Source organism: Momordica charantia (assembly GCF_013281855.1).
Source record: "Momordica charantia cultivar OHB3-1 chromosome 6 unlocalized genomic scaffold, Mcharantia_2.0 BLBB01000006.1, whole genome shotgun sequence".
In the NCBI taxonomy this organism is placed as follows: Eukaryota; Viridiplantae; Streptophyta; class Magnoliopsida; order Cucurbitales; family Cucurbitaceae; genus Momordica; species Momordica charantia.
In genome coordinates, this window is record NW_028275164.1 from 8,452,071 (window position 1) to 8,478,486 (window position 26,416).

At 32.6% G+C, this 26,416-nt stretch overlaps 3 protein-coding genes across 6 annotated transcripts; all 3 read left to right on the forward strand.

Annotated features, from left to right (window-relative positions):
* The first annotated feature begins 2,847 nt into the window (after positions 1-2,847).
* EIL3 (ETHYLENE-INSENSITIVE3-like 3) lies at positions 2,848-5,904 on the forward strand. Its single transcript, XM_022298412.2, has 2 exons — positions 2,848-3,163; positions 3,749-5,904. Exon 2 carries the CDS (start codon positions 3,773-3,775, stop codon positions 5,579-5,581), a length of 1,809 nt encoding a protein of 602 aa, XP_022154104.1. The 5' UTR covers positions 2,848-3,163; positions 3,749-3,772; the 3' UTR covers positions 5,582-5,904.
* A 10,686-nt stretch (positions 5,905-16,590) lies between these two features.
* JMJD5 (2-oxoglutarate (2OG) and Fe(II)-dependent oxygenase superfamily protein) lies at positions 16,591-20,663 on the forward strand. 4 transcript variants are annotated; one of them, XM_088124685.1, is made up of 6 exons: positions 16,591-17,170; positions 18,344-18,553; positions 18,838-18,973; positions 19,149-19,292; positions 19,901-19,993; positions 20,260-20,663. In XM_088124685.1, the coding sequence occupies exons 1-6, from the start codon at positions 16,692-16,694 to the stop codon at positions 20,446-20,448; spliced, it is 1,251 nt and encodes a 416-aa protein (XP_087980811.1). In that variant the 5' UTR covers positions 16,591-16,691; the 3' UTR covers positions 20,449-20,663. The 4 variants fall into 4 exon arrangements, with proteins under 4 accessions (XP_087980811.1, XP_022154057.1, XP_022154054.1 ...); XM_022298365.2 differs by having other exon boundaries at positions 18,906-18,969; XM_022298362.2 differs by having other exon boundaries at positions 16,592-17,170; positions 18,822-18,969.
* Positions 20,664-22,240: 1,577 nt separating this feature from the next.
* Positions 22,241-22,991, forward strand: LOC111021458 (histone H3.2). Its single transcript, XM_022298438.2, has one exon. The coding sequence runs from the start codon at positions 22,347-22,349 to the stop codon at positions 22,755-22,757; it is 411 nt and encodes a 136-aa protein (XP_022154130.1). The 5' UTR covers positions 22,241-22,346; the 3' UTR covers positions 22,758-22,991.
* Positions 22,992-26,416: the final 3,425 nt, after the last annotated feature.

Here is a 26,416-nt window from a genome sequence, read left to right on the forward strand (position 1 = left end):
TAATATTAATAATCAACATTTATGTGAGGACCTTTTCTCGTCGACACGTGGCAGGTGGTAAATGACCTCCTAGATATCCGATCTTCTCTAGTTCTTGAGCTAGATCATAATCCACCCTAAACAAAATTAAACATTTTTTAATGGAAAAATGGTTTCTTTGTTTGTTGTTTTATATTTTTAAATTTATTATTGGCTACTTATAAAATGCATAGTAAATATCTTAAAATTTAAAAATGGGGTCATAACTTTGAAAATTTTATTTTTCAACTTAAACTTTCATCTTCCAGTTTAAAATTTTAAAGAATAGAAACAATAATGCGAGCCATCAAATTCATATTTATTCTGTAATAAAAGAATTTAAAAATATTACCAAATATATTTTCATTTTTTCTTAATTAAAACAAGAAGTTGAGAACAATACCCAACGAGGCTCCAATAACTTCTATTTCTAATTTTAATTTTGGGAAGTTTTTGAAAGAGGTGTGAGAAATAGATAGCATTGTTAATATATTTGTTTCTCAAATACAAATGAATCCTATAATCTTTAAATTACTAACCAAATTTTGAATCTTATTACAAATTAAGCAGAGGGGCAAATTTTATTATTATTATTTTTTTAATACAATCATTATAAGGTAGGATCGAACCACCAATATTTAAGATGAGACACAAGTCATTGAAATCTACCGTTCATCTATAAGAGAAGATATTAGTGTCTAACCACACTTTTTTTTTTGCAATAAACTAATATGTTAATAAAATTGGAATGTATACTTTCTCAGGTTTCAAATATCGATATGAATGAAAATGTCAGTGTCTCAATTTTATAGAAATATCGATGAATATTTTTGAAAAATTTATAAAAATAAAAATTCATAGCAAATATTTAAATTAACAAATAAGCCTTTTATTCTTTTTTAATAATTTACAAGTTTTAATATTCATATTAGTGATTTTTTAATTATACTTTTTTAGTTTTTTATGGAATACTGTAGAAATGTTGATTCACCATGCGTATCAATATCTAACCATGCAGTAAATAAGACATTTTTTTTAAAAAAATGTAAGGTTTGAAAGCAATGATGTTTATGCAAAGGATTGCACAACCCTGTTTTATGAACCAAGCTCGAACCCGGTCTCTGACTCGACCTGAACTCAAGAGTGAACCTACACAAGAGGCCAAACTCTCCAACGCTCAAGTCAATGTAGGTCGGACTCAATATTAAGTTCAAGATGAGATTCAACATCTGAGCGTGAAATGAGGCCCTCTATTTATAGGTGGTGGATCTGACAGTACTCACGACCCGAGGTTATATGTTTTTTCTCATGTCGGACCTGTCGGGTTCCGAGCAGATCAAACCCGCCCAGGTCGAACTGGAGCTTTTTACACTTAGCATTGTCGATGGGCGAACGTAGTCTCCTCGGCAGGTTCGAGGTGGACCTAGGTTATTTCACTCCTTGAACTCTAATGAGTGTCATCCACATGTCTAAGGTATTTTTACCCCCAAACAAATGACTTCACATTTTTTTAATTCACTATGTAGGGAGGAATTTGAATTCAACCTCGATCAAAAATATATAACTTAATTAATTGAGATATGCTGATGCGAAACTTATCAATCAACGCAATGGAATTTTAATGGGTTTCAAAATCAATTTATTAATTTGACTCACCAGATTTTTTTTTTCCTCACAATTTAGGATGTTGTTATGTTATGTTATTTAAATGTATATTTTCTTTCTATTTCTAGAGACCAGCCCAACAAAATTTTTAAATCGAATCCATTTCCAATCACTGTCATTAAAAAACAACACAACAATTTAAAAAACATTTCTAGTTTTTCCCACCATTTGAAATCGTTTCTTATTCGGTCTTCATTCCAAACAAAGGATAAATAGATTACTAAATTCAATCCTCAAAGATGATTATTCAATATATACTATAATTATTTTATCAAAATACTATTTTCGGATGCTTAATATTTACAACTTTGTGTCTATCAAAAATAACCAAAAAAGAAAAAGAAAAAAAACCATTTTAGTTACTTTATTTTTAATTTCTGTTCATTCCTAGTCTCTTACTTTCAAAAGTAATATTTTGATCTACTTGACTAAACAGCGTGGACACAATCGAATTTGGTGCTTTTGGTTTCATCCAAAAGGCTTCGTACGAATAGAGATAATTGTGCTCGTCTAGATACTATAGATCATTCCCTTAACTAGCTAACGTAGGACTTTGTTTGCATTCCCCTTTATAAACCCAACAAGAATCTCGACCTTCCTTACTATCCAATTTACCTTCGTTTACTTGTAATAAAACTTGGTAATCTATTACCAAGGTATGTTTGAATGCCTTCTAAATATAATACACAAATTCACCGATCAAGATTGGCTTCAGCATCGAAGTACTCACCTTTGTCTTACAGGTCATCAAACTCATGGAAGAGATAAACCTGATTGTTTGGAGGAACATTTCCTTGCACGAACTGTAAACAATTTTATATTAAAAACTTTCTATTATGTATAAAATCTATGTTAAATATTGTAATTAAAGACTGAATTAGTTAACTTTCAAGAATACAGGAACCAAATACAAATTATTTTAGTACAATACATTGTGGTGGGGATCGAATTCACAACTTCTTTGTTGGATATATATGTCAATTAACTCATAATTATGCTCACTTTGATAACAAAATACAATCACTAAATCGAATTAAAGTTGAAAATACATCAATCAAACTAAACTTATATTAAAATGAATTGAAGTTAAAATTAAAAGAAAATTGGAAAGGTCAAAATGGAAATTTAACAGCGTAACTTGGGCTCAGGTCCTTGACCGTTCTTTCCCTCTCCGCCTCTCTGGCTGCGTAGCATCTCTCTCTCTCCTCTCTGTGATTTATTTGTTCAATTGATTTGTTTTTGTTGTAAAACCCCTTTTTGATTCTTCCACTGCCTCTCTCTTCTTCATTTGCATCGGATTTTCTGTGATTCTAAGCCTTTTCCTCCCTCCTTTTTCACCTCATAGTCCATCTTCATTCACTCTTTTCTGAAGGGCTTATGAGCGCCGCCCCATTGTTTTGGATAATCCCATTTTCCCTCTCTCGAGTTTCGATTTCTATGCCTCTTCACCCATAGGTTTCGCGATTGGACTCGATTTCTGGTAAGAATTTTAACTTTCCCATCTGCCCTGTGATTCAATTTGGTCGGTGGGGCGAACTTCTTTTCTTTCTTTCTTTCTTTCTTTTTTCCCGAATACTTGGAGAATTTGTTGAGATTTTTATCTGGGTCGTGTTGATTTGGCTGTAATTTCATAGAGATTTTAATCTGCTGATTGCTGGGATTTGAGAAATTTCTATTTGGGGGGTTTTGTTTCTCTCTACGGTGGGGTTTGAATATTGGATTCAGCTACTATGAAATCATGGCATCTGAAGGGAGTTCTTGAAGGTTTGAATTTTTTAGGTTTTTGGGCTATTTTGGCGTGTTGGAAATGATAAGAGGAAAGGGCTATTCTGATCGATGATGATACTTGATTTTGCCAATTTCTTTTTTCAGTTCTTGTTTGACTGGTGTGAAGAGATGAGAAAATTGAAAAGAGTGTAATCTGAAATTTTGTTGTTTCGAAATGAACGAAAACTCAGTTTAATATCGTAATTTTCACTTCGTCGAGGATGGTGCTTATGGAATCAACATAGCCAATTAGACTCTAAATTCATTTTGCTCTCTCTTTATCATCTTTTACTATTAGGCTTATCAGAGATTGTCATCGTTAATGGAGAACTTCATGATGGCTGATGACGGTTTGGGAGATAGTTCGGATATGGAAGTTGATGATATAAGGTGTGATAATATGGTGGAGAAAGATGTTAGTGATGAAGAAATCGAAGCAGAGGATCTGGAGAAGCGTATGTGGAAGGACCGGATCAAGCTTAAAAGGATTAAGGAAAGGCAGAAGCTTGCTGCACAACAGGCTGCTGAGAAGCAGAAACCGAAGCAGACATCGGATCAGGCTCGGAGGAAGAAGATGTCTAGAGCTCAAGATGGGATTCTCAAGTATATGCTGAAACTGATGGAAGTATGCAAAGCTCGGGGATTTGTATATGGCATTATACCTGAAAAGGGTAAACCAGTTAGCGGGGCTTCTGATAACATTCGAGCTTGGTGGAAAGAAAAGGTTAAATTCGATAAGAATGGACCGGCTGCCATAGCCAAGTATGATGCAGAATGTCTTGCCAAGGGAGAGGCAGATGGAAATGGAAGCGGAAACTCCCAGAGTGTTCTTCAAGACCTGCAGGATGCGACTCTCGGATCTCTTTTGTCATCTTTGATGCAACATTGTGATCCCCCTCAACGGAAGTATCCTTTAGAAAAAGGGGTTCCTCCACCATGGTGGCCCTCTGGAAACGAAGATTGGTGGGTAAAACTTGGGCTATCCCATGGCCATAGTCCTCCTTATAAGAAGCCGCATGATTTGAAGAAGATGTGGAAAGTTGGGGTTTTAACAGCCGTGATTAAACATATGTCGCCTAATATAACAAAGATAAGGAGGCATGTACGCCAGTCGAAGTGCTTACAAGATAAGATGACAGCAAAGGAGAGTGCAATTTGGTTGGGAGTTTTAAGCCGAGAGGAATCTCTAATTCGACAACCGAGCAGTGATAATGGGGCATCTGGAATAACAGAGACGCCAGTAGGTGGCCGTGGTGAAAAGAAAGCTGCAGTAAGCAGTGACAGTGACTATGATGTTGATCTTGCCGATGATGGTGTCGGGTCAGTTTCTTCTAAAGTGGACAGGAGAAATCAATCGGTGGATGCCGAGCCATCCAGTAATCTACGCAGTAATGCTCGTCAACCTGTTCAAGTAAAGGAGCAAGGTGAAAAACATAGGGGAAAAAGACATCGTGGTGGCAGGTTAAAACATGCCGATCAAGCACTTGCTTCATCTCGGAATGAACAACCGTGCGTGGAACCAAGAAATACTCATCTAGATATAAACCATTCTGATGTACCATTAGATAGATTTGAAATTCCAGTAAACCAACAGCAAAATGACACTGTCACAGCTTTGAGCCCACTGGAGAAGGATTTGGATGTCCAATCAGAAGTGCCAGCTCCTCAGTTCGACGTGTTCTCCGCCACGCCCTCCGATAACGTCAACTTAATGTCCACTCAGAGCATGTATGTTGGTGGAAGGCCTTTGTTATACCCTGTTATACAAAATGCTGAGATGCAACATGAAAGTGCCTACAATATTTATAACCCATCCGTGGAATATAGATCCAATTATGATGTTCAGCATCCTCAATTTGTTAGCGAGCCTCAGTTGAGATTGGAGGAAGGAGTACCAGTGTCAATACAGAATAGAAATGATGAGACCACAGGAGCAGATTTCAACTACGTAAAAGAAACGTTCAACACCGAGCAAGATAGGCCCGTCGATGCACAGTTTGGATCACCAATCAACAGTCTATCGCTAGATTATGGAGCATTTAACAGTCCATTCCATCTTGGAATCGATGGTGCAAGCTCATTCGATGACTTTTTGGTTGATGAAGATTTGATCCAATACTTCGGAGCATAGTTTTGCTAATAAATCTGTAAATTCTGAGCCTTAGGAATGCCTCCTTGTAATGTGCCATTTCTTCACGTGGTAACTTGTTTATGTCCAAAGGAATTCTGTTAAAAGTTATGCTTCAATACTAATACAATTCTATGTCCAGGGATTGACTGCAAGAAATGCAGCTCACCGACATCCATGGTCGACAGGGTTCTTTTCCCTGAATAGCTGGGAATCGTCCTCTTCGATCTTGTCTAATTTTATCAAGACTGTAGGTAATAGGAGTTGGAGTCTTTTTGCAACAAAATGATCACTTTCTATGCGATGGATCCCTTTGCTTTCCTCTACTGAGAATAATGCTCATTTTTTCCAGTAAATTAGTTGATTTGCAGACTGCGGTTGTGAAATGACTTTATTCTCATGTCTTTAGTAGATTAGATGTTAATAACAGCATCATTGTCTTATCCTGATTAGAATCTCTGGTTCTTCAATTCTGTAAAGGTTGCCTTGTTGTATGATCCATTGACATGCATCAATCTTTCTCCAATTTCTGCTGTCAAGACTACTCTTATCCTGCTCTCAAAATCTCTACCGAGTTTCACCCCGCCTGCATTTCCTTTCATAAGGGCTAAACAAATGTCTAGTTTTCTCAATTGCAGTCCTAGGTCTCCTTACTCGTCTAACAATTTTTTCTTCTCTATTTCACTTAGAAGAGAGTGCGAGGGAAGAATGGGCAGACAGAATTGTGGGTGCATCCAACAATGTTCTATAGCAGAATTGTGGGTGTGCATCCAACAATGTTCTAACCTGCTATAGACATTTCGATTGAGAAAGAAAATCAAGGTGATTTATTTAAGTTTGTTGTTATAGTTGATGACAATTATGACCGTCGAAGGTTTATGCGGTTCTCTGAGGCATCCGAACCAAGGCAACGAGGGTCAGGGCAGATTTTATATTGTATCCACCTGGTAACTTTTATCATCTCCTATACTGTGTAAACTGTCAGTAGAGTCAGGTTCAAAGTGAGGCCAAGATATGAAGTTTGTATCAGTTGGGCAATTTCGGCCTCGTTTGCGTGTTATCTGTGGATCATATGTTTCAGAGTATAAGCGCGTTTCTCGGCGCTTCTCTCCCACCCTCCTTAGGGAAGAGATCAACAGAAGGTATTATTTTCCCAGTTGATTTACTTTGGGATTTAATGAAACCACTGAGTTCAGCTTCCTCAGATGAATTATAGTTCTAAATCAGACACATTCTACAGCCATTATGTTCTCCATATACCTTTGAAGTTTTCAAATTTGGGATACCCTTCACCACTGCCCCTTGAAGATATGAAATATAAACAAATTGGTTATTTGATTGGTTTGGTCAAATTTTCACTTTCAATTTACATTCCTATTTTAAGTAGAGATGGAAGAAAGGAAAAAGGAAAACATATTTTTGGAAACTAAGATAACAATCTCTATCATGGCAGGTTTTACTCGAGTTAAGACTTCAGATTGGATTTTGAGACACTCGACCGACCTTTCTGATAGGACTGTAGTGTTGTATTCTTTGTCGAGCAGTAGAGGGCTTCGATCATCTTCTTTGGAGCTGCCACTGTGCATCCTTAGTTTGAGATTACTATTTCTAGACTGTGTCATTCGCTTGGCTCATCCTAGAGCGTGTTCGAATGTGATGGAGGAGACTCCTCTTCATCCCCAGTTTTGAGGGATTGTGAGTTTTTGGGAGGAGGTTTGAGATCTTGTTAGATATCATGTCTCTTTTTGAGCTAGGTGTCTAAAGTTTTTTTTTGTAATTACTCCTTAGGTCAGATCTTGCTTGATTGGAGCGTGTCCTTTTTGTAAACCTCTCAGTTTTTATTTCGTTCGTCTAAATGAAAGCTCAATTTTCCATTAAGAAAAATATAGTTGACATTTAACTTTAGTCTTTTCATTATTTCTATTTGGCCTATGTGGGATGAAAGAAACAATGTTTCTTTTTACATCAATGCACAGTTGATGTATTCTGTCTTGGGCTCTTTCTTTTATTGAAAATGTCATTAATTCCCAAACCTCTTTCCCAAGAGAGGAAGAGCTCAACATCTATTTTATAGACATTTTATCTCAAGTTTACCAAGTAAATTATAATAAGTTTAAATTTTCAAAAACAAATAAAATTTTAATTTTTTGTTTTATAAACTAAAGTATGTGATATTATTATATTAGCCGGACTTAGTTTCAATTTGGCTCGTGTGGTTTTAAAAGGTTTTATTTGATTCCTATGGTATTGGTTTCAATTTCAATTGGGTCATTATGATTTGGAGACATTCAATTTATCATTTGATCAAAGCTAAAGAATTGCCTATATTGTAATAAGCTGGTGTTTTTTATTTGATCGATTGATGCTAAGTAAAAAATTGTTGAACTTAGTAGATTTTCAAGTAGGTACAAAAATGGTTTAAGAATGATCTGTGATGTTTAACCAAATTAAGAGATTAAATAACTTCTAAAATTATTGGATCAAATCGATGCTAAGTCTTTAATCATAGGAACCAAACTAGTCATTTATCCAAATATTTAAAAAGATTGTTTGCAACTATAGCAAAAAGTTAATAGTTAATTGAAAAAATAGTAATAGCCTACAAATATCGTAAAAAATATTGGCCCAACCCAAACAAAATAATAGAAAAGTCAATTATAACCCTCAAGTTGATATACCTAATGTTATCGGGTAAAAACCAAGATGTCATCAGTCGTAAGTCCCATTCAGTCATGTGGATTGAGTAAACAAAGGATAGGAAGAAGACGAGCGCACTGGCCTTGAGGCCAAGTGCACCTAGATGATTTGTACGAAGAACTGCAAGCGTGCAGGGTGCTGACACCCCATACCCAAACCATGATATGCCTCAGAGGATCCTCTAGGGTACCGCCACGCCCCTCATCCACGACACATAGAGGGAAGAAGGATGTCAGTGGTTTCCACGACCCCAGGCACGACATACTACCCCTGGTGTCCATCCCACACTAAAGGGGAACTCTCTTTCCATATAAAAGGAAAAGAGCAACCTTAATCAAGGAAAGTCGACTTTCCCTATACAATTCCTCCTGAGAATTCGACACACACTCTCAAGAAAACTCTCACCCTCGAGATTACTACCCTTCTACTTTACTTGCTTCATATCCGTCTACTCCCAACTTGAGTTCTAACTTATAAGCATTGGAGTGAATTCGACGGAGTTCCACACCGTTGCTAGATTTTTGTGTGCAGGTAACCAAGAGCTTGGAGACGAAGGCATACATGGCGCTTGTCCAAGAATTGACATCAACACCTAAAATGAAGTATATCACTTATATATTTTGGGTGAATATACATACAATGAAATATATCAATGATATACTTGATATCTCAATTAAAGAAAAAAAAAACTACAATGTTACTTGAATAAACAATTTCAACTTGAAGAATGATTTATCAATGAGATACCTAATATATGAAGTATATTAGTTATATAATTGATATATCTAAAATCAAGTATATTAGAGATATACTTTATATAAGATATATTAGTTATATAACTTATATATTTAATAGGAAGTATACCAATAATAATAAGGACAAAATCAAAATAATAAAAAATATTATGTTGAACCTTTTACCCTATTTAAAATAAAAAAAGTTATTGGTATATTTATAAATATAGTAAATATATTTTTGCTACCAGTTAAAAATATCCTATTTAAATATGAATATTAATGAGAGATGTGACAAGGGTTGGTTACTTTTTATTGTTAATTTATTTTTCTTTCTTAGTATGAAAGAGATTTTGATTTTATTTGGCGAAAGAATGAAAGGTTACTTACTTTACTTGTGAAACGGACATTAGATCTTTTGCAAAAGAAAAGGAATAGACACTGGATTTTGACTTCTCAAAATGATATTTTCTTTTGTCTTACTCTTACGTGGAGCTCTCTAAGTCACCCAAAATTCCTTACGTGTCGTTTCTCTTTGTCATTGATAAATTGCCACGTGGCAACTTATGTTTCATGGATTGAGATTTTGAGCTTCTTGAAATTATAGGTGTAGCTTTTTTGGTAGTATTTGTGGGAAAGAAAAATGTATATCAATTTTGACTGTGAATTCGGTAAGGTGTATCAATTTTAACTTTAAATTTTTTATTTTATTGAATTACACTTTAAATTTAGATAAATGTTATAATTTTCATCTTAAATTTTAAAATGTCTTATAATTCTTACCCTTCAATAAGTTTTTTTTAAGAAGAATTCATTGGAAAAAGGTATTTTCATAGGTATAAATTATAAAACATACGTTTGATATTAAATGGATAGAATTTAGATAAAGACAACATTTGAGTTGGTTTTTCTTTTGTTTATTGAAATCAGTAAGTTTTCACGAACAATACTAATATATTTCTACATCTAGGGATTGACCACAATAAATGCAATTGACCAACATCGACATCCATGGTCGACTAGGTTCTTTTCCCATCAATTGGGAATCAACCACTTTGGTCATGTCAAATTTTATCAAGAATGTAGGTAATATCACAAGAAAATGATCACTTTCTATGCCATGAATCCTCTTACTCTTCCTCTAGTGAGAATGATAGAAGTCATGACATTATGATTATGGTCATATTCTAGGAGATCAAATGTTAATAACAATATCATTCTCTTATGTTGACATATTTGAATATCTAGTTGTTCAGTTCTAAAAGTTCTCTGGTTATTATGATCCATTTTATCCTTCTCCAATTTTGGCTACCTACTCATGAATAAAATTTTTCTATTCTTCTCTCAAACTCTCTGCAGTCGAATTTTACATGCTCGCATTTCTTCGTGTGGAGACTAAAATAACGTATCATATTCTCAATTATGGTTAAAGGTCCCCTTACCCACCTAACTTTCATACTTGTCCGAAATTTTGATTGAGGAAGAAAATCGATTTACTTCAATTAAGTTTATTGATATACTTGATGAGAGTAATATGACAGTCAGAGATGTGTGCCTGCTCATCAAAGTATCTTCCCTAAGTCACCAAAACCTAAGCAATATGGTCATGTTAAGTTTTATATTATTTGCACCTAATATAACTCTAATTTGCTATCATTTCTCGTGCTTGCAAATTGTCGATATAATCTTTGATCATCTTGAGCAAGTTCTTAGACTTTTCCCTCTGAGGCCAAGCTATGAAAGTTGCATCAATCGGAGAATTTCGAACCAACAATTGGATGTTATTAATGAATCATATATTTCGTACGCATAAGCATGTTTCTTGGCGCTTCTCTCCCCTCTAGACAAAAAAAATTAAAATAAAGGGAAGAAAAATCAAGAAAAACTTTACTTTGCTTAGAATTGGACTTATAATAAGAGAGGCAATACAAGATTATTGAAAACTTTTTATTTTCCTTTGTAGTTAGATAGTACACATGACACCTCTTTGCCACAAGATAAGCTTTGACTAGTTAAAATAACTCTATCTTCATGTATGATAATGTTCTAAAAATAATTAACAACTCTTCAAAAAAAAATTTGAAACTTCTAATTTTTTTTTTCTTTTAATAATTAGGGCAAGTGATTTTGAATCAAGTAGAGTTGGTTAGGTTTTTTTTTCCCTTCTCTTTTTTCTAATTAGATATTTAATGATTAGAAAATAATATTTTTCGGCCGTCAAAAACATCATTCCATTGTTTATTTTCAATGGTGTAATTAGAAGATCTGAACCTCATGTCAAAACAAAAAAAGAAAGCAAAAAGAGGGGAGATATGAACTTAATTGAAAAATCTTTGATGTTAAATTCTTCTTCTTCGATAAAAATATTGGATTGTCCTTGTGGTTTTAAATTATTTGTCAAAAATGGCGACGTAATAGTTTGAATAAGAATTCTTCACTCAAAAAGTTTAATACTCAATGAAATTAGCTACCCTATCTTATATATAATGAATCTTCTCCTTATCTACCCAACGTGAGATATATTTTGGTTGGACTCACAATACTATTAGGGTTAAGAAAAAGAAATGAGAAAATTAGTAGATTTTGAAAATAGGTAAAAAAATAATTTAGGGACCATCTGTAAATGTTTAACCAAAGTATAAGGGTCAAACCGAAAATTTTAACTTAGGCCCCGTTTACTTACTCTCAATCGTAATAGAAATCAATCGTAATAAAATCAATCGGAATGGTAATGTTATTTTATTGATGTTGTTTACTTGAACATATTTGGAATCGCAATCAGAAACCAATTCATGGTGTTTACTTCTTCCATCTGGAATCGTAATCAGGCATTTGCTGATTACCAACCCTTATATATTTATAACTAATATAAAATTATATTAATTAAAAAAGGTTTTATGGGATTTTTTATATTGAAAAAAAAAATTACTTATAATAATTTTTAGATCTACTTATATTATTTTACTTAATAGTAATAAATTATATATTTTGTATTTAAGTCTAAATTTTTTTAAACTTTATTTGATAGTATCATTACATTATTTATTGTAATAAACTTTCTTTTACCCATTCAATCTAAAATTAAATAATTTTATAATACAAATAGGTAAATGAGAAGAGGAAAAGCAGTGGAGCAATTGAAAAAATAACCTTAAGAGAGCAAAAAATCGTGAGTCTAAGAGAGAGAAGGGTATTTGTTGTCAAATTACCAGAAAATATATTGTGGGTCCCACAAATTAAGAAATTGGAATGAGATTACACAGCTATTTTGTCTTAATGGGATTTCGCATTTTTTGGGAGTGATTCCTAAATTGGAGTGGGTGAGTTTTATTTCCATTCATTTATTTTGGTAAACATAATCAAACGTAATGAAAATTTTGATTACAATTCCTTGATTACGATTGCGAGCAAGTAAACAGGATCTTAATACATGAAATTGGTAATTGATTGTGTAAATTAACAAATAAGCATTGTACAATTGCTTCATTGTTTTTTTTTCAAACAAAATTAATGTCAAAATTCTGAAGCAGTGAGTTATTGCAGTGGGTAGCAAAAATATTTGATGTATTTCAAAAAATGTCACCAGTTTTTCAAAATTTCAAATATAGCAAAATATTTGCATTTTTATTTTTGGAATTTTTATTATTCCAATTTTACTTTTATGATATTTGATATATATCTGATGTATATCTATATCTGATATACATTTGATATATATCATACATCAAATCTATATCTCTTATAAATCTGATGTAAATTTGTATATGATATACCTCCAATGTATACCTAATGTACATCCGTTTAACTCTAATATACTTCTGATATACATTCAATGTACCCCTAATATATAGTATCAGATGTACCCATGATATATATTATCAGATATACCACTGATATACATCAAATGTACATATTATACATATAATATATATATATATCTGATGTATTTCTAATTTATGATATACTAAATATATTTCCAACTGATATACTAAATATAAGGTATATCAAATGTTTAACTTTTAGTATTATATCAGCTGTTTAAATTCTAGTTTACCATTTAATTTGTTGATTAATATACTAATATTATCAATAATGTTGATTACTATATCATTACTATTTATTCAATATTAATATTAATTAGATACTAAATATAAGAGATATCAACGGTTTAAATTTATAAAATATATCAAAATTTTGACTTGTCTTTTTGGATGTGCATGGTCCACGTAAACCTTTTATATATTAACTTTATATTTCAAAAATAAAAATAAAAAATTTTGCACCATTATTTTCATCTGAAAGAAATATTGGATATAATAATATTATATCAATACACATGTATCATAGTTATATTAGTAGATATAATGGTTATATCAGAGGTATATACATGGTAAGTTAGAAGCATATTAAGTATATATTAAATATATATCAGTGTTATATTAGTGTTAAGTTATATAATCATATAAGAAATTATATCAGTAGATATCATAGTTATATCAGTGATATATCATTTGTATATCAATGGTATATCAATGGTAAATTATATATATATCACATATATATGTGTTGTATCAACGTGGTCAATGGTTATCATACATATATGAGTGGTAAGACATGTTAGAAGTTGAGTAAATATCATGGTTATACCAGAAGTAAATCAATTGTATATCATTATTATATCAGATATATATATCAGTGTTTAAATATATTACAGATATATTAAAGGATGAATTTGTAATTTTATAATTGGACCTCCGTTTTTTCGGAAGAAAAATGCTATATTTGAAAAAACTAAATGTAGTTGCTATTTTACTTATTTTACTAAAATTTTTTGTCATGTTTGTAAGTGCCTCTTATAATTATTGAAGTTTTCCTTCAAATGTTAGATGTTTTTATTTTTAATTTTCACCGTCATTTTAAGGTATTTGTTAGGTATACAAACCTTTTCATATTTTCATAACAATATGATAATATTACTCACTTTGAGTTTCATCGTTGTGGTTTTACTTTTAATTTCACAAAAAAAAACTTCAATACTAACAATATTAGTTGCATCATAACTTGTAAAGGATGAATATTCCTCTTATTTACTAAATGTGGAACTTTTAGTTACACTTTATAAAGTAAAAAGAAACAAGAAAATGAGTGTATTTTTTGAATAGGTAAAAAATAGCTTAAAGACCATTTGTAAATGTTATGAAATGGTTGATTTTAATTTTATTTGGTTATGGTTGAAGCGAGAATAGTTCAACGATAATCGGTATATGTCTTTAATCTAGAAATTGTGAGTTCGATCCCCATCCTCACATGTTGTATTAAGATTTTTTTTTTTAAATTAGGTAAATAGTTACTTGAGAAATTGGCATTTGGATTTTGACCTCTCAAAAAATGACTTACTTTTTTTTATTTATTCTTTTATTATTATTATTATTTTGTCTTCTCTCTTTCTTCTATACGTGGAGCTCTCCTAGTCACCCAACATTTGCTTACGTGTTTTGTATTTATTCATGATAAATGCCACGTGGTGACTTGGGAAAGTATTTTTTTTTTCCTTGATATTTTGAGCTTCTTAATATTTTTTTCCTTGACAAGGAGAATCCTACCACTCAGACCAAGTCATTCTAGAGGGACAAAATAAAAAAGTTTGGTTCTCTAAACGTGAGAGAACTACTCTTTCGTCACACTATCGAGACTCAAATCTAAATCACGTAGTAGTAATACAAAGAACTATAAAAGAGTCGAATCTGTACTAATACAACATTTAAGAGATTGTCTGTCGTTGTCAGTGCAATGGACATCTCTACTAATTGATTGTTGAAAATTAAACACTGATACAGTATGAAATGAAGAGAGCCGTTGGTGGATTAGACTAGATTCTACCAGAGACATGGCAGGTTGTTGAAAAGAAACGTAGAGAAATCAAATACGTAGAAATTATGAAGCTTTGAATGTCCTTAATTGAAGTAGTCCACCCCAATTTCATTTGATGTGGTCAGACTCTTCAATCGACAACAAACAAATCTGATCGAAATGAATTGGATTGTCGAGGAAGTAATTTCAATAGACGAAGAAACGAGTGTGGTCTCACAGCCCAATGATATAGTGTACATGAAGAATGTGATTGAAGATCTAACTCACCGCTTGAAACTTTAATTTGTACTTTCATTTCTATTAATTCTACTTGAATTTGGAATGATATATCTGGTAATATCAATTACTTTGTTTACCTAATAAATGTGAATTCTAAAAGATGTTCCGCTCAAGTTTTAATAAATTGTATTTTTGTTCTATCAATAATTGAAAAGTTTGAGCTTGTATAACATATATGCGTTTGGACTTTGGATTATATGAAAATTAGACCATAGAAAAAGGTTTGTAATTTGTAGAACTTAAAATTTAATGTAAAAAGAGATTAGTTATCATAAGTTTGTTGAGTACAGAGATTAGGAACTCAACTGATACAACCCATATTAATTTATTAATATGTAATGGTTTTTATTTACAAATAATTAAGAATAAGATTTAAATACCCTTTTAACTTTCAATTTTTGTTTTTGTTTTTTTTTTAAGTTTTAAAATATTAATTTCAAATAATCAAAAAAGAAAATTGTCTGATTTTAATTCTTAATATTTATAAGAATAACTATTATGGTCATTGCTACTATTTTTTTTACCTAATATCTTTCCACACAGTATTCATGCTCAACCCACTTTTGTGACTCAAATATACGTCTATGTCATCATGCTATTATCATAGTATTAAGATAAAACAACGATAAAGAACTGAAAATAGTTATATTTTCTTAATTTATGAACTAAAATAGACTTAAGGAAAGTTTATGAATGAAAAATGGAATGATCTTAAAAGTTCAATGATTAAAACATAACTTAAACTTAAAAAAAATGACACGTAATAATTTAAATCTCGACTATAGCTTCAAAATGGGTGAGAAACGAGATTAAAAGACTATTTTGATTCCATTTCACTCTATTAGCATCTCAATAGATAGAAGAGAATTTTAACAAAATTGAAATCAACCATTATTTTCTATTTAGCCCAAAGAAGAAAAAAAAGGCAAAAAAAAAAGTTTATTAATAATACTAGCACACATTAACATTAACTTGTAATTAATTAGAAAATGGGTAAAGGGTATTCTACAAATGGTTGTATTTCTTCTCCCGGTTCCAATTTTAATAAACAACGTCAACAGTCAACCTGAAGACTTTTAAGTAAAAGGTCTTGAATTCAAATTTCAATTCTTAGAAAATAACATGAATAATTTTTGTTTTTACTCCAAAAAATTTCTACCAAACAACATTTGAAAAAAAGAAAATTAGAGTTGTATTCTTTATTTTCAGATTTATGTTTGGAAGCAGATTCGAATCCAAACTTACAACCTTAAAATTCTCATCCAAGAAAAGGGAAAAAAAAAGGAAAGGAAGAAAAAAAACCTATGCTTATTGGGAGATATTTACTCACCTCATGACAAAAAAAATGAATTTTTTTTTTTAAAAAGTGAACATTTGCGTTGCCCCACCTATCAAAATATCTTCTCTCTCTGTCTCTCTCGCTCTCTCTAACTACTAAATATTAACCACTTCCAAAATCATTCAGCTCAATTTCTTCTTCTTCTTCTTCACTCTCAGATTCTGCAGCTTGTTTCTCTCTTTGATCGGCGGCCATGTCCTCATCCGAACCCAACGGAGCCCCTTCCTCTTTCCACTTCGAAACCCCACTTCTCGACGCCCAGTCGCCGTCCCTCCTCCACTCAATCTCCGAGCACGGCGGCTACGCCTTCGTCGCCATGGCCTCTCTCGCTGCCGCCGGTGATTCATGCGCCGCCGAGGCCGCCGCCGAGATGGCCTGGGAGCAGCTCCACTCCGGGCCCTGGCACTCTGTTCTCCCAATCTGGCGCGATGCTTACTCCATGGCCTGCCTCTACATGGCCAGCTTCCATTTCGCTGCCCGTGAGTTTAAGGAAGCCCTTAGGGTTTTGGATATGGGGCTCATCATGGGCGGCGCGCTTCTCAGGAAGGATTTGGATTCCGCGATTGAGAAGGTCTCTGCCGAGGCGAGGATCGTTAGGGTTTTAGATGTGGCGCAGAGTGATGACCAGTCCGAGCGTCCATTGCTTTATGACGAGCGTAGTAAGGAGGTGAGGTTCGTTTTTTGTGTTCTGAATTCTTGCTGGTTCCAATGTTTTTGGAGAAATTATTTTTGCTGATGCTGAAATGTTTTCGTCGTCTTCACTGTGGCACTCTCTGTTTTAAAATCATTCTTATAATGGGAAAAATGTTAGTTTCATTCATTCATCTGTGATGCATTTGCTGTTTTTTCGTGCTCTGTTTTGAGCTTTTAAGTTCCTTTTCTGTAATTATTTGTGGTAACTTGGGACTTTTAACTTTGTATGAGTGAAGCATGAGGACCAGGGGATGGAGTTCTTTGTCTATTTCTTTCTGACAAAAATGGGAGATTTCATTGAAAACGAATGAGATTCAACTTAATTTTTTATACAAAATTAAAGCTTAAAATATTAACTCACACTAAAGATCAGAAAACAAAGATTGGAGTCTACAAGAAAAATATACTTGTCTTACCCTCCAGAAGTAAAAACAATATGGATTTGTTTTTAAACATCGTTGTATATCTTATTTTGCTTTTGAATTCAATCCTCAATGTTTACTTATGGCGTTTTGGAATGGCTTTATCATTTATTCTACCTCAAGATCCATAGTAATGTTGAGTTACACAAGGAAGTTCAGAGCTACCTCAGATTCAGACAACTAATTAGCATACTTGCTCATTAACGCTGAATATTGTTCTCCAAGTTGTATTTCATTATTCGGGGAAATGTTGACACAACTGAACACCGATTTTCGATTTCATTCATTTCCATAGGCAGCATGGATTCACCATGGATTTGACTGTTGTTGAGGACGATTTTATCCTGAAGCTTCTTTCTCTTGGAATATGTATATGTTTGAAGGTGAATACAATTATGAGGTGACTTGGAGGCCATCTGAGAAAACAATTTTCTTGCAAGGGACTCCTGATTTATAACATATCATGACTTTAAGCCCCTACCTACTTCAAAAAATTTCTCTCTTAACATCATTTTTTTTTATAAGAAACTTAATTTTCATTATCAAAAGAGGAATGTACAAGAGAAGTGGGAGATGAGATATCCTCACAAGCTTTTCTCTTCCATCATTTTATCATATGATTATGCTAACTTCTTGTTTTCGTGGTGTTGATATAATCATATGATGCTCGTTTCGAAGTCTATTCTAAAAGCTATTCTAATTAGTAAAATGTGATGCCTTTGATGTATAGGTTTCTTGGAATTTGCCAGGAAAGGCTCTCACTAATAAGATGGTCACAAAGATGTCTGCTTTGTCTCTGGAGGGATTCTTGCGTGAACATTTCCAACCAGGTTTCCCAGTTATTATTAGTGATGGTATGGCTCATTGGCCAGCTAGGACAAAGTGGAAGAGCATGGATTACTTACAAAAGGTTGCCGGTGACCGTACAATCCCAGTTGAGGTGATTTATTTATCTGTTCGTTTGTGTACTATCAATATGATAAGACAGTCTTGGATTTTGAGATTTTGTTGGTGTCACAAATGCTATTAGAAATTTTCTCTACTATTATTCTGCAAGTTACTGGAATAACAAATATAAAAGTAGCCTTTTTGAGATGCTTATTTCCTGTCTAGTTTTTTTTTAATCCATTTTATAATTTCTCTTCCTATTGTTGTTTAACTCCTGCTGACTGGTATATTTTCCATCCCTGAACTGAAGACTTGTAAAGCTTTTATGCGTTTCAGGTTGGGAAGAACTATTTACGCCCAGAATGGAAACAAGAGCTTATTACGTTTTCCGAATTTCTTGGCAGGATCCAGTCCACTGACTGTTCTGATGATATTACATATCTTGCACAACATCCATTATTTGACCAGGCATGTACTGATACATAACTTTTATCTGCTTAGCATTTTAATTTCTTCAGAGAATTAACCTGATGATATATATATATATATATATATATATTTATTGTGTATGGATATGCATACGATGCTCTGAAGAATTGACTTGTTTCTGCAAATATTATTCAATGACTTTCTTTCTTCAAAGACAGATAAATGAGCTCCGGAATGACATTTGTATTCCCGATTACTGTTTTGTCGGTGGTGGAGAGTTAAGATCTCTTAATGCTTGGTTTGGCCCGGCCGGGACAGTAACACCTTTACACCATGATCCCCATCACAACATATTAGCTCAGGTTTGTACTTACAGATAAATTCTTTAACCGATTAAACTGGAAAGTGTTGTATCCCTTTGAGTTTATTTCTCATTTTGATTTTCCCACATTTCCTCGATGCATTTATTCTATGTTGAGACTTTCAACCCTACATTTTGAATTATGGGATGGAGTCATTTTTGTGCTTCGAGGATTAAATAAGCACTTCTTAAAGCTGAACATAGAAACTGATCATGCCATGTAAGCATCCAGGTTATAAGATCATTGATTCACTGAGTAGTAAAACTGCAAATTTTTTCTTAGATGAATCTTTTACCTTGGAAATTGCTGACAGACTGGATCGATACTGAAAACAGAGATTAAGAGCATCCTCTGTTGTGTGAGCATCCTCTGATTTCAACAAAATTTCTTAGATGCAGAAATCTAAAGGGAAGCGTAAAATCTTACTGGATACATTTACATAATCATGTTAGTTTATCTGAAAGAGGGTTGGATACTGATGTTGTGCATGTGTGGAGAAAAGAAAAGGAATATTCTGCAAGTTCTTATAACCAAGAAATTGCTGTTAGATGAATACTTTTTGTCGTTTTTGATACTTATAAAGCTATACTCTATTTTCTCGTGTACAGGTTTTAGGCAAAAAGTACATTAGGCTTTATGATGCATCATTGTCTGAAGAACTTTACCCATACACTGAAACTATGCTTTGCAATTCCAGCCAGGTAACCATTCTCATAAATCTCAACTACATTACAATGGTCAAAAGAAGGAATTGAATCACCATGGGTTGGATATGGATCGAGTTCAATTCTACAAGTTCCCTGACATGCTTATGGTTTATAAATTTTGGAGCATAACTAGGAGATGCGTATTGTCTTCATTAATTAATTGTTTCTTAGATTTGTTTTGTTGAGAGGTATTCACTCTTTACCACGACTGTATCGTTTCGTGCTTACTTATCTTTTCATGCATAAATCTGCCGTTGAAGGTTGATCTAGATAGCATAGACGGGAAGGAGTTTCCGAAGGCGGTGGACTTGGAATTTGTGGACTGCATTCTAGAGGAGGGTGAGATGCTATATATCCCACCAAAATGGTGGCACTATGTTCGATCCTTAACGACTAGCTTTTCTGTTAGCTTTTGGTGGAACAATTGTGAAAATTCAACCACTTCCTGATATTAATGCCATTTTTTTACGTCTCATTTTTTTGTCTTGATGATATAGAAACATTGAGAAGCCTATATCATTAGCCTGATATGATATACCTTTCATATTTCTGACAGAGTTGAGTAGTTGAGTTGTCATAATCTCAATGTAGATGATTGTACTATTTAATGCACTTTTGAAAGCCATTGTTGATCTTGAGACAATGGTTATTGTTTTGGCCTCAATTATTGTGTACTATGATGTCACTGTTGATGATGGTTTTGTTGGTACCCTTTTTTTTAATTCTACTTTCAAAATTTATTCATTTTAGTCCATGCTCGTTCGAAAAATAACGATTTGGTCTATGTGCTTGTAAGAAGGGACTATTTTAGAATTTTTATTTTCGTTTTAATTTTAATTTTAGCATGATACTTCATTCATTGAATTTCTTGAAATCTAATAATAAATGTGTATTAATTGATTTTCATTTCGTATGAAATTATGTTAAAATTTTTAAATATAGATTAAATTGGTCACTTGTTAGTTTAAGGATCAAAATAAAAGTTGGTACTCAACCCTATTTGAACCTTATTTTTAAGTTTAATGTGACAGTTTTTTTTAAGTATTTGATGTGACATTTGCTTTCTTGTGATTTATAAGTGGGGATTCTGTCTTACACGATATTTTATTTTTATTATGTTTGTTGGTAGGTATGGGTGTATTCAAGGAGAAGAAATCAGCTTAAAAGTGTTTTAGAAATAGTTCTCTGACTTTAGGATAATTGTTTCTTTCTTTCTTTCTTTTTTTTTTTTTTAATTGGGTTACTTGACTTTAGTTGATTGAACTTTAATATGCACAACAATACTAAAAATGTCCATTTTTATTTAGAAAAATGAAGAATGCATAGAAGGAATATAAAAGAGAAGAAAAAACCATAGCAGTCAAAGTACAAAATGTTGGCTAATTACAGAAAGGCTCTAGTTGATCAAAATGAGAGATGAAGGATTGCAAATTCTAAAGGGAGGTGTCGAAACTTATCCAATTTTAAAATTTCCTCTCGAGAATTCTCTCCAGAATTGTTAACACATTCATAAACCCAAATAGTTTATGTTCCATAAGAATGTAAAGAGAGCGAAGAGTTGCCTTTATCTCGAAAATAAGGATGAAACATCCTTGTGACTTGCTAACAATCTATCCCAAACTCCCTTCGGAAAATATAATTTTGTATATTTTTTTAGAAAATATTTTGCATGATGGTATAGTTTGGAACACATTAATTTGAAACCCCAAATACCCTTCAACCTGAGCTTTAAAATCTTGAAACTAAATAGAAAAAAAAAATGGTAGTGTTGGATGCTAGCAAGTCTACTAAAAAAAAATTGATTGAAGAGATAATATATAATATTGATATTTTCAATTGTGTGTAGAACAAATACTAAATATCAAAAAGTTCTAAGTATTTAAGTATAAAATAAGAATCGGCAATCCAAACAAAATTCAGTAGATAATTAACTTCCTTATAATTCAGAGTTCTATTTTCCACTTTTGTGTGTGCCTCTATATTTGTTGAACTAAAAAGGAAATAACTCCAAATTTTGCATTATAAAATTATAATAATTTAAAAAATATATAAATCAGACCGGACGCGGCACGTGGCACAGACTTTAGTGATCCCCTCGAGCTGCCACGGATCACGATCCGCGTGAAACAAACTAACAGCCGTCGATACGCTTCCAAAATAAACGGTCCAGATTGATCCGGAACGAAAACTCTGGCTCAAAACTTTCCCGCCCCTTCGAAATCTCTCCTATAAATACAACCAAAATCGCGCTTCCCATCATCAATCATCGACAAGATCGAAATCTCTCGATTTTTTCTCTGAGAATTCCGATCCGAATCTCTCCGTTAAGTGCTGAAATCTTCATCAGATGGCGAGAACGAAGCAAACGGCGAGGAAATCGACGGGAGGAAAGGCGCCGAGGAAGCAGCTGGCGACGAAGGCGGCGAGGAAGTCCGCTCCGGCGACGGGAGGAGTGAAGAAGCCGCACCGATTCCGGCCGGGGACGGTGGCGCTGAGGGAGATCAGGAAGTACCAGAAGAGCACGGAGCTTCTGATCCGGAAGCTTCCGTTTCAGCGGCTGGTGAGGGAGATCGCTCAGGATTTCAAGACCGATCTCCGGTTCCAGAGCAGCGCCGTGTCGGCGCTTCAGGAGGCCGCCGAGGCGTACCTGGTAGGCCTATTCGAGGACACCAATCTCTGCGCCATTCACGCTAAGAGAGTTACGATTATGCCCAAGGATATCCAGCTCGCTAGAAGAATTAGAGGCGAAAGAGCTTAGAGCTATGATTCTCTGTGTAATTGTTGATGAAGTAGAAAGATAGATTCTGTTTCACGTTTGCGTTTCTGATCTATAAATTAGAATTGCAGAATCTGTAATTCATATAGCTGAGTAGAATTAGGGATCTTGTTCTTTCAGGAATTAGGGCTGAATCTGAGGTTGGGTTGAACGATTTTCATCCCCAGGATTGTAGATGTTAATTATATAGTTGGTTTGAGTAATGTTTTTTGAAAATGGACTCGCCAAAGTTATAATCTACCTTTCAAAAATTATTTTTTCTAATCCAAAATAAGGAGAAGCAAATATATTGTATTGCTCCAGTTTTTACATTTTGCATTATCTCAAACAAGTTTGAAATTGAATGTATAATTTTGATTGTCTTAACTTATAGCAAATTAGTATCTGACTGGATGGACTTAGCCGCAACCCCTTTTTGTTTCTTACCGCGTGTGCAAGGGTTTGAATATTGTGTAATGCAGTTTATTGCTCTTTTTCTTTAATAAAAATGAGGATAAAACGTTTGTGGTAGCATTTGAACCTCAACACAAGGAGATGTAATTTCCGCTCATGACCAACGAGTCAAAACGTATATAATACATATATATTTAAATCTTTGTCTAGGAAACTTGCTGATGTTTTTCCGCGAATTTCATAACTCGGGAGGGTTCTTTGTGAACTTGCTCGAGTTTTGGCTTTCCCGGACGAGATCTTGCTCGAAAAATAAGACAGAGCCTTTGCCTGAGTTTAAGCCTCTACTTTATTTTCTGGGTGAATTTATGCCCGATAAATGAGGCAGAGGTTGATTCTCGGGAAAAATTTATGAGTTTTGACTTCTATTTTTGCCTAATTTATTTTTTGGGTAAAATTTGTTTGAGTTTTCATCCCGTAATAGAGTTTTGGCATCTATTTTTGGCACTCGTTTCTAATATATCTATCTATATATATATATATCCCTAAACAAAATTAGTGATTTGAGATGGCATGAATTCTAGTTGAGATTTATGTCCATTTAATTTCAACAAAACCAAATTAAAAAATAATAATAAAATTGAGGGCCAAGATTATATGAATCCCAATCGAATGCAATTTTATCGAAATTCAAGCCCAATATTTATGCCCATTTAATTTCAGTGAACTTATATTAAAAATAATAATAAAATCGAGAGCCAAGATTGCATAAATTCCATAACTGAGATTATGCAATTTCAGTGAGATTCAACCCCAAGATTTAAGTATTAATAGTGAGATGCTTACGAAGCCATCCAGCAGTGTAGTATTTTTATAAGTATAGTGAGATTTATGAATTTTGAGGGAGATTTATGAGGTGAGATTAAAGGCTGATATTTGCGGCCATTTAATTTCAACAACCCCAAATAAAAAAAAAAAAAAGAAAATCAAGGGATCCAAATTTATGCAATATGGATTGAGATTCGAGATTTATTTATATTTTAATTTCAACTTAACCATACAATTTCTATTTTAAAGAATGATTCATTGTTATAAATAACTCAAGAAATTTGAAAGAAAGTAAAAAGAAAAATGGGAAGAAATAGAAACAAAACAAAGAATGTTTTGTACTTCCACATCTCTTAATTTATCATAAGGGTATAAATGTAATTTCAATTCTTTTTAACTAATTAAAATAATAAAATGGATTAGAAAAAATAATTTTTAAGGGATAGATTATTTGAACAAACTAAAACTTTTTGTGGGTCAAATAATAAAATAGGTTAAAAAAACAATTTAGAAGAACTCTAGATTGAAATCAGTGAGCAGAGTTTCTTAGGGTTTAAAAGGGAAAATCCTTTGGTTACTTAGCATGTCTTTTAGAGTGATTGAAAATTTGATAATTCATTATTTTATAATTTTACATTCTCTTACATTTAAGAGCAGTGAGTATAAAGTTAATATTTACTAGTTAAGTGGTAATTGACACTTGATTTATGATCGTCCTCATTACGAGCAAGGTTAACTTTTTTTATATATTGTGATATAATTTGTAATAATATTCACCCTGGTGCTTTGAATATGTGTCTTCTCCCAAGTTTGATTCGGATTCGGAGTAGATGTTTTTTGGAATTTTTTTCTTTATTTAAAAATGAATATTTAAATGAAAAACTAGCACAAAATTGAGACTCCATTTACTTTCCCGCAAATTCTAGGAATGAAAATTAAATGGTGGATCTATCTCAAATTTTGTAATCTAAGTATAATACAATTACTCTTATAACTCATTAATCCTATTTTCATTCCTTATTTTGTGGGTTCAACGTATTTATTATAATTACTTTACATTTTTTACCATTTTTCTCTCATCTATTTTAATTAGTTTTTTTTATATTTTTATAATTTCTTCTTCATTTATACTCCAATTTTTATTGGTTGATGTGATTTTATTATATAATATTATAAATTTATATTAATTAATATAATATATTTTTAAAATAGAAATTATTTTTTTAATATTAGAATAATAAAATTTAATAATATGTTATATTAAATTAGGGTTGCTCTAATAAAAAAGTATTTTATTAGATCTAATTTTATTTTAATTATTTAATAATAATTAAATAAATTGTTATAATAACAAATTTTTACCATCAATAATATAGTAATAAGTTAAATTTAAATTTATTATTATCGTAACTAAAAACGATTAGCACAATATTTGTAATTAGCTAAAAAATGAAGAAAGTGATATTAGTAAGGGACAGTTATAAATATGGCAAAAAAATTTAAGGAAATAAAGAATTTAACATCTACATTTTAGATTTGCAAATATAGCAAAATTTTTAGAAAAAACGGAGGTCCAATAATAAAATAACAATTTTACCCTTGTAGCATTGATATACCATTGATATAGCACTGATATATACTTGATCTACATCAGATGTAGATTGGAAGTATATCAAAGATATATCGGACGATATCAGATATACATCCATCGAGTGTATATCAGATATACACCCATTAGGCTTATATCAGATATACATCGGGTGTATATTAGATATCATAAGGGTAAAACTGGAATAATAAAAATTCCGAAAATAAAAATTTAAATATTTTGCCATATTTGCAAAATACAAAAGTGGTTGATATTTTTGTAAATATGTATAAAAGTTTAGCTACCCAATACAATTTCCCTACTAGTAATTGTTATATATTCGATTCCAATTACAGTTTTAGTAAACAACATAAATGAATTCTGATTACGATTTCAAAAAATTTCTGGTAAACAACATCAAAAGAATAACATTCTGATTCCGATTTATTTCCATTACGACTGCGGATAAGTAAACGGGCCTGAGATTTATATCTAGAAGAGAATCAGAACCAAGCTCTTAAGGATGGTAGGATGCATTCTAAGCCAACACTTCGAGAAAGATTTCACTTTAAAAATTCCCACGTAACATGTATTACAAATTTTATTTCACTTGGAAGTCATCCCCTAGTTATGGAAACTGTCCTTGAACCAATGGTAACTCAGGCAATGCAATTTTCTTTGAATGAATCCATGCTCAAGATCTATACTCATTTAGCCAAAGCGAGCATAGCTCAATGGTAATTGACATATACCTCCAACCATGAGATTGTGAATTCGATACCCCACCCCTACATGTTGTACTAAAAAAAATAAAAAAAGATTTATAGTCATCTAG